General features: G+C 40.5%; 1 protein-coding gene across 1 annotated transcript; it reads right to left on the bottom strand.

Annotated features, from left to right (window-relative positions):
* Positions 1 to 13: 13 nt before the first annotated feature.
* Positions 14 to 7,608, bottom strand: TMEM50A (transmembrane protein 50A). Its single transcript, XM_063312562.1, has 7 exons — positions 7,493 to 7,608; positions 5,714 to 5,826; positions 5,249 to 5,361; positions 4,615 to 4,682; positions 3,842 to 3,934; positions 2,500 to 2,569; positions 14 to 447 (listed from the first exon to the last, which is right to left on the bottom strand). Exons 2-7 carry the CDS (start codon positions 5,804 to 5,806, stop codon positions 402 to 404), a joined length of 483 nt encoding a protein of 160 aa, XP_063168632.1. The 5' UTR covers positions 5,807 to 5,826; positions 7,493 to 7,608; the 3' UTR covers positions 14 to 401.
* Between the last annotated feature and the right edge of the window lie 1,856 nt (positions 7,609 to 9,464).

The following is a 9,464-nucleotide window of genomic DNA, read 5'->3' as shown; positions in this document are numbered from 1 at the left end:
ACCAGTATATCTCTATTACATTTTTATGCACAGAAGTAATAACCTTCATTTACAAGCATTCCACATACAGTCAGTCCTGTATTTTCACATTAAAAAAGAAATAGCACTTATACCCACCCCAAATAAAGGAATGGTAAAAAAAAACCCCACATCAATATTAAGGTATAACAAAAACATTCAGTAAGAGGACAGTTAAGTGTCCCTCTTCCATCTCACCTTACTCACAGGCTACAATTTTTAATGTCAAAAAGCCAACAGTAGAAAAATCTCAAGTGGAAGGGAACAAAAATGGAAATGTGTATCATGATTTTAAAATGTAGAGTTTTCTTCTTCGCTGATAGCAGAGCACTAGTATTACAAAATGGGTGATTAAAAATAGCAGGTGAGACGCTCTGCGTCACTTATTGCCACAAATCTTCAGTGCGTCCAAATTTAAACACCAGACCGCTGTTAGAAAGAGAAACAAACTATTAGCTATGTGGATGTCAAGACCCTCATGTTAAAGAGAGCAGAGCAGAAAAGACTTCCTTCAGTCACAGGTTAATACGGCCCCCATCATTTCAAAGGGCACTTCCACCGCTTTGGACTGTACTTCGGCATTCGTACTTTACAGGCAAACAGACACCGTAAAGGAACGTTCTGATGCTGAAAAGGCCAACCAGCGAAGGAAGGAAATGAGAAAGGCAAAAAAAAAAAAAAAAAAGACCATGTTGGTAAGAGCACACCAGACAGACAGACAGACTGACTCGCCCCATTTTCTTCTTTACACTGACTGGCAGGAATTCCCCAATTTTCAAAAAGGAAACAGGTGACCCAAACTCTTGCAGTGCATGATGAACCCACACCACAAGGCCTGAATTGGCCCTACAGCCAAAAATGCCATTAGTATATTTAAAATCCATGTTAGCGAATGGCTAGTTTCATACTGCCAAGCCCTAAAATGGCTTCTTTGCTTCTGGCTTTATGCCTTCTGTGAATAAGCAAAGATTTATTCAGTGAACCACAAATGAACAACCTATGGCTTATCATGATGTCTAAATTAGGCAAAGAAGTGCAAGTTGTCTGTTTTCAGAGATCTTAGTCCTTCTGAGATAACCTAGCTTACTTTTGTCAGAACAGTAATAGAAAGAGAAAAAGGCCCCTAAATTGAAACTTTGCTGCTCAACCAGGGCACAGTCAGAGGTTAGCACAGGAAAGCGTGGAGCTTTTCCCAAGAGAACTGCACAGCCTGCGCCCTTTCTGGCATGCTCAGTCCAACTGTATTTTTACATAATGCTATCTACAGGGTCTGTCATTTGCACTGTTTCTTTTTGCTATGCCTTACAGCTGTTGCAGTATATGAAATACACCTGAAATTTGGACACGCAGCAGAGTTGGTAAAAGAGCAACTGCGGTGTGTCCTTGTAAAAAATAAAAAGCCTGCAATGTTGGCATAAACACCTCTCTCTTTTTCAAAATCAAGCACCACCCACATTTCTTTGGACATCATCTAGATAAGGATAGCTCATATGGGGGCAAGAAATGCTTATCTTGAATACTTCTTCAGATGCCGTTCTCCAGGACAAGATAAAGAGGAAGCTGCCTTGTACTGAATCAGATTGAATATTATTTCAGATGGAGGACATCATGGGCAACCTAAGCTTTCTGCAGAAAACCATGTTCTCCAGTAAAGCTATGGGGTGAAATTCAAAAGGGTACTTTCATGAGCAGAAATGGAGATGGAATCCCATTTCCACTATAGTACCCAAAACCTGCTCTTGATTTTGGGGGTGCAAGGGGAAACAGTATATGGGAAAATCCTGTTGTGCAAATTTCCATCACCATAATGTTGGATCACACGTAAAATCCATCACTGGGCAACAGGAGAGTCTTTGCCACAGTAGCTCATCTCTCAGGAGCAAAAGCTTCATTATTAGTCTGGGATCCATTTTGTTATTATTTTTTGAATGGAAAGATGATATAGTATAACTTAAAAAAAACTTCTTTCATCAGATTCTTCTGCTGCTTATTCTTGTTTGATGCTGTTTTATAAGAGCATTATTATTTGATTTGCATTTAGTTACACTTTTGTAATTTTACTGGGTAAAGTTTCATATTTACTGGCGGTCCCTGACATTACGATTGTTTAACTGAGTTGGTTGTTATAAGCCTTAATAAAAGGCACTCTATAAATACATTTTTATGATTATTAGTTTTGTAGGCTCAGTACGTATTTCATTATTTTAATTAGCATAAAAGAGAAAGATGGGATATAAATATACTAAATAAATCTTTTTTTAAAGCATTCCAATTTGTAAGTTTTATGGTAATGCTCCCACACATCACTGCTAACATTTATATCAGTATTGGAAACCTGTTCATTTTCACCACTGCCCCCAATCTTTTATAACAACCACTTATGCAGGGCTTCCAAAAATATCCAGGTGATGTGTGTAACAGATCATAATAGATAATAGATGTGCATAATAAATCCAAATAAAGAATGGAAAGCATTCTTACCCAAAGAAAATAAAAGCATTTTGAAAGAAGACTGCTATTCCTGGATAAACTGGTGGTTTTTCTGGTTTGTCTGAGGAAAGAATTATTTGATCAGGTTCTGAAGTTTATTATTAGTGTCTTTCCACACCAGTCTAGTTTATTTTCTCAATGTTAAAAGCATTATCAGATGGCTTCTGATGGTGCCATTTCTATCAGAATCTGGCAAACAGTTTTTAGACATTTATTTACTTCAAAAATTTGATACGGCTTTTCTATCCTGATTGTTCGTAAAATCTTTTTGCTATCTTTTTAATTGACACAATTAAAATAGTGATCAAAGCATTCTGTTTCAAGCCACAGTAAGTAATTACACACCAAAAGACAAATCAAGTACAAGTTGGAACGGTAGATAGAATTGGACACTAAAAACAAGAGCAGCTACTGTTTCGTGACGTTCCCCTTGAGAGTTCTCAGTTGTAGATTCTACATGCTAATACAGTACTGCAGATGTAAGCAAACTGTTTAAGTAGTAAATCCCATTGAACACAGTGGGCTGAACATAGGATTGTACTGTACTGGATGCCTATATCCTGGGAGAGAGATTCAAATCTACCTATGGCTACAGAAACTCACTAGGTGACTTTGGGCACTAATTGTCTTTTAGCCTAGCCCAGTGTTTCTCAGCCTTGGTGACTTTAAGATGTGTGGACTTCAACTCCCAGAATTCCCCAGCCAGCATAGAGTTGAAGTCCACACATCTTAAAAGTTGCCAAGGTTGAGAAACACTGGCCTAGCCTCTCTCACAAAGATAATGTCATGGTAAAAAGCTGTAGGAGGGGGTGCTACGTGCATTGTCCTATGCCTATGTTTCTGGGGGAAAGATGAAAAATAAATAACCCTCCTCCTCCGCTTCGCAAGTCTCACTCTGTTATGGAAGATTACCTCTGCAAATATGCCTAAGATCACATTCTAAAGAATATATTTCTTACATCGTCTCAACAAAGATGTTCAGGATGAGCCTTCACAACTAAGCCATGTTCACACAACACACTAAAGCACAATATAATTTGTGTATATCTAAAATTCAGCCCATTGTGGCTTATGCAATAAATATTATATTGGATTTAGCGTTTGGGTGAACATAGCCTAAATGGAAGATCTTAAGGAAAAAGACAACAGTGCTATGACTGTGTTGAGCCTCCAGGAAAAGAATGTCTTGGGCAGATTTCACTGTGATTGATACAGTGCCACGATTTCTTATTTACAATGGAATTTTATAAGAGCTCCACAGGAAAAAAAAAGATAATAGCCCTTTTCCAGAGAAGATTACAATTCAAAGTTATTTCACACGCAGTCATCCTACCATTAATAACATAGCCTCCAAAGAGGACCCACATTGATGCAATCAGGGATCCAAATGCCAACATAAAACCGATGAACAGCCAGATGCGAGCACCTTAATGTACACAAATATAAACACATTATTTTTAAAAGAAGCAGCTTCAACACTTTTTGCCATATGACACAAGCAGATTTCCTTGTTTGTGCTTGATAAACACCCGTAGAATGTTAGGAATATTCTATGACCAAAACCCTAAAAATGTATCCCCCCCCCCAAATTGTACAAATGTGGTACATCATGTTTTCAAATACGTATCTTTAGCAAAACAAGCATTTTTCACTACATCTCCTTAAAAGCTTATTTTGATAATCTAATACTGGGCCGGGAAGACCTCTCTCCAATCCCCTGAGAAACAAAAATGGCTACATAAAGATACAGGTAGCCTAAGAATCAACTATTGAAACCATTTTTAGAACAGTCTCTGGGATGCAGAGGGAACAAGACAGAGGTCTGAATCAATTAGCATGACATATAAATTGCTAAGATAGGAGAAAATAAATCAGGCCTCAAACTGTATATGAGAAAATAAAATGGCAGCTGAAGTTTCTCAGTAAAATCAGGCATATCATATCCCAACTTGATAAATCAACAGAATAAAGAAGGGCTGCTACTTCTCTTCCATGGCAAAAAATGTATTTGTAGACAGATAGGAAAGGGGCCGCTGTCTTTCTTTATAAATTAGCTTTTGCTTGATTGTGACGCAAAGAGGAATAATGAGAGGAAAAATATGTTACCTGTTTGCCCAAGGCATCCTTCACTGTAACTGTCCCCACGCACCTGACCATTGGAGACGGCATTGATCCTACATGAATAACACAGAATGGAATTTGGCATGTTCAAGTACTGCGAATTCAGCAACTGAAAGGCATATCTAAGTATCTGAAATGCTCAATAACTTTGCATTATATTGTTGCAGTTCTTGCAGTAACAGCATGTGGCAGACCAGAATCATTATCCCTATGTTGTAGAAGGAAGGCGGCTAAAGACAAAAACTTGCTAGTGCCACCTGACATTTTCATGGCAGAAATCAGCCTTCAGCCACTTCAGAACCCAATCTTTCACTACTATGGCATACTGGAATTTCCATCTGAAACTGGGATAACCATGGGTAATATGTGGCCTTCCAGATGTTCCTCTACCTAAATTCTAAGTGATGTCAGCCCATTTCCCACAAAAATCATTTACTCCAAGGTAGCTATATCCCAAAACAAAACAAATCCATAGGTTGGTTATACAGAATAATTATACAGTCTGATTAAACTACAGAACATTCAACTGATGTTGAAGATTAGGTATTAGATTTGAACATACATTTTAACACAAATTCTAAAGAAATATTTTTAACATTGGGATGGAAATGTTACCTACATTAGGAATGCAACTGTAGCTATAACTCCACAGGCATGGTATGAATGGTTGAACTGTTTTGAATCTGGGTATTTGACAGCTGCATCTATTATAATCCACCAACCTGTAAAAAACTGAACACGTTTCCATTATCAGCATCATCAACACAATGCTTATAAATCTTTTATCACTACTCTACCAGACATCAAAGTGGTAATATTCCAGAGACTATGAGAAAAGATTGTAATGAGCATGAACACTTAGTTGACCACAAGTAACAATACTTTTATAGAAGAATATTAAAGGATAAGCTCCATTCTAAATCTCCTGACCTAGATCAATAAATTTGTTTCTTTTCAGCGTGGACCTATGAATTATTTCATACTATGCATGTAAAATATTCACAGTATAACTATAAAGAGATTGCTTATATTACCTACCAATGCAAGGCATGAAAAAGTACAAATAAGAATTAAACATACACACCAGCACCCCAGCTGCGATAGAAGCGATTGTATTTCGTTTTTCTCCCCAGTCAACACACTCGGAGCATCTAACATTTTCAAGGAACCCAGACATATTTCAGTGCTCTGAAAAACCTAGGAGAGAAAATGAATGTGATTTCTCTTTCTCTAGTTTTGCTTTGTTTTAAATGCATGGTTTTTAATGTGATAACTGTATTTACTGCTTTCAAAGTGTTAGAATCCAAGATATACATAAAAATGTAATAGATACCTTTAGGCATATATGAAGTACACAAACACAGAGACAGATCCAGAGGTGCTGAAATGTATCTCAGCTGTGCTCTGCTAGTCTCCAGATACACTTGACTATAACCTATGCTGGTAACAAGCAAATGTTTACGACCAGCTAACTGCTTTTCCTTACCAAAAACAGATGATTATCATACAGTAGAAAGTATCCCACATACAACTTCCATTACTGGACAGATTTTCAGCCCAAACTGACAGGCTCCCTCAGGGTAAAAACTCCTCCTCCTAAGTAAGAATGCAAATCAGTTATTCGCATTCTCTTCAGAAATCACTTCTGCTTAAAACAGGGAAGTTATGCCAAATGAGACCGACAGGAAGCTCTGGCATGGGCTGGTCCATGAAGTCACGAAGAGTCCGAAGCGACTAAACGAATAAACAACAACAAATCCCAAATGAACACAAACTTTGGCCTGCATATCAACAAAATGACACAGGAACACAAAACTCTTAATACCAACTAGATTTCCACTTTTCAAACATCCTTCTGCAAGGAAACTTCAACAGTCCAGTTGGCAAACTCTGTGGTATTCACAGGTCAAAATTAAGCTGCCCCAAATGCATAGCAATTAAGACTATTGATCTCACATTGTTCCACTGAAATACTTTTTAGTTTTCTATACTGGTTTTCTTGCGGGGCTAGAACACCTCATTTCCTACTACAAGAAGAGCAGTGCTCACATATCCTGTTGGACTCATGGCAAAATTATGCTGTTTAATTCAATTAACCCACTGTTCTAGGTCCACACAACATACATCATTACAAACCTGCCAGCCACATTTTAGTGTAGTTTGTGGTTCCATGTATCAGGCCAACTCAGAAAATTGCATTACTGCAAAAAAAAAATCCCAATACTAAATCAATCATGATTACATAAACCCAGCAATTCCAGCTACTGTACATAAGATCTCCACAAGGTTGGAACAACATGACAGACCGGTGTTTTGCAATCTAATCAACTTTAAAGCTGTGTGGACTTCGACTCCCAGAATTCCCCAGTCGAAGTCCACACATCTTTAAAGTTGCCAAGTTTGAAAAACGCTAGACTGAGATTGTCCTAGACACTGAACACACCCACTGAACTCTATGGGTCTTGGCTGAGAATGCGAAACAGCCCTCCTCCGAGGCTGCCATGCTACACCACGCGCTAACCCAGATCAGTGAGAACCCCAGAAACCTGCGTTCCCACAACCAGCTAAACTCGGCTAGCTTTCACTGTGGTGATCTGAGACGGTGCGGCTTCCGGGGTGAACCTTTCGGGTAAACGCATCGCGCGAACCCCCCAAATGGTTTCATTCAGTCCCCGAGTTTAAGGGCGTCGTGGGAACGCGGGAGCGCGGCTCTCCAAAAGCGCAGGGCCCTGCTTCTGAGGAAAGTCGTTCGGGCGATCCGCGGCTCTCCCGCCCCTGACACACCCACGCCGGCCGGCGCCGAGCGCCTCTTGGGCCAACCCAGACCCTTCGCTGGAGGCCAACAGGTCTGCTCGCCACTTACCGCCCCTCAAGCGCCTTGCAGAGGTAGCCGGCCCGAAGGAAGAAGCCGTGGCGGCCCGCGCTCAGCTGACTGCAGGCGTAGCCAACGGTAACCCCGCCTTCACCCTGAAGTAAACAAAAGCGGAGCCGGCGTAGGAACCCGTATGCTCGAAAGGCCCTAGCTGCAGGCAAGGCGCCTCTACTGCGCAAGCGCGAACTCGGTTCGCTCGCTCACTCGTGCGCGCGCAGGGCTTCTCGAGGTCATGCTTTCGCCAGGGTTTTCGGGCTGCGCATGCGCCGCCAGCCGGCTGGGTAGGCTTGGCAGTTTAGGTGCAGGCTGCGCGGACGCTCAGCCCAAAGTGGAGTCGGTGGGTTGTGGCTGTGTTTTGAGAGCCTTTTTTCGAAACACCGAGACACACTTCGCTTATGTCAAGCTCAGATCTAGCCTGGGAGGTCAAATTGTTTTTTTTTTTAAAAAGTGACAATTACCCCCGCCAATGCTTTTTGCTGCTTAAGAAAGACACTGAAGATAGCTTTTCATATGACACATCAGGGCGAGGTGGAAGGTGCAATGCATGAGGGTCGCTCTGTTCCTGAAAGATTTCTGATTTCTAACCCATGGGGCTGACTCCCAAGGGAGCATATACAGGATTGCAAACAGACTTTTTTGCAGGTTTACCCCTTCTTCCTTTTGTTTTCTGCGTGGGCAAGGTAATCAAATGCCCTTTTTTCTTGAATAAACCATAATATAGCTGCTTTGGCCTTTTCTCCACCTGAGCACCCTCACATCCCCTTTGCTCACACAGAACTGGCCTTATGTCCTTCCCAGCCCCCTTTGTAAACCCTCTTGTGCCAATCTTTCTTATGTAACCGTTTTTAACTCTCAATCTTGCACTGAGGCGTGGTTGCAAAATGTATTCTGATTTCCACCCATTTTTCTGTGGCCAATTCGATCTTCATCAATCAATTCCTAGGGTGGGAGCTGTCTCTTAAGGAGGAAATACATGCTTATCAGCTAATCAACATCTCCAATCGCCCTTCTCAGGCAGAATGGTAGGGGACCATCGCCTTTATAATGAAGAGGGCGTGGTAATGCACAAAGAAAAACCAAGCAGCCCAAGACCCGTGGACTATATTTGCAGAACGTAAGACCTGCCATCTAGCTGATCTTATTTCATGTATTAATTTAATCGATTTATATGGCCATTTATCTCACAGTGGTGACTCTGAGTGGCTAACATGGGATTAAGCACTCAGTGCAAATGAACAATAATATAAAACCCATAATTGCAGCCGAGGACAAACAGAAGTCATCAATCTCAGTTAACCTCCTGATCCCATGCATAAGTAAACACCCACGTTTTAAAGCTTTCTGAGTATCTGCAGACCCTTCGCATCCTGGACACAAACTGTTTCAACTTCTACCATCAGGACGGCGCTACAGAGTACCTAGGTCAAAACATCTAGACATCGAAACAGTTTTTTTCCTCCTGCCATTGCTCTGTTGAACTCCTAATTAATGTAGCCTGATATAATGATTGACAATGCATGGTAAGACATGACTGCTAAGATGTGACCGGTAATGCTCTGTTAAATGTGAACATAGGTTAGACAACAGATGCAGTACACTGTCCCTTAATTCTCCCCTTAAATATGAGTGTGTGTTAGTTAATAGCCGTAGTATTATTTCCTTCAATTTTTTTCTTTCTTTCTTGATTGTATAGTTTTAGTAAATAACATTATTACTTTACTATTGTTTATTTTTGATGTTATATAAATATATTGAGAGCTCTTCCACCGAAGTCAAATTCCTTGTATGTTTAATCATACTTGGCCAATAAAGTATTCTATTCTCTTCTGAAACGCCCGCAGGTTGGAAGTATCTAATCGGGAGAAAATGCTCATTGGATTGGAGGCGGTGCCTAAGAAAGCCACACCCCCAGCGCTACGATGAACTACTGCAGCCGAGGAAAGCAGAGAAGGGGGAGGAGTAG

The sequence above is a fragment of the Candoia aspera genome, chromosome 10 (genome assembly GCF_035149785.1).
Source record: "Candoia aspera isolate rCanAsp1 chromosome 10, rCanAsp1.hap2, whole genome shotgun sequence".
NCBI classification, from domain to species: domain Eukaryota; kingdom Metazoa; phylum Chordata; class Lepidosauria; order Squamata; family Boidae; genus Candoia; species Candoia aspera.
Note: the sequence above shows the minus strand (reverse complement) of the source record. Positions and strands in the feature narration are given on the sequence as shown.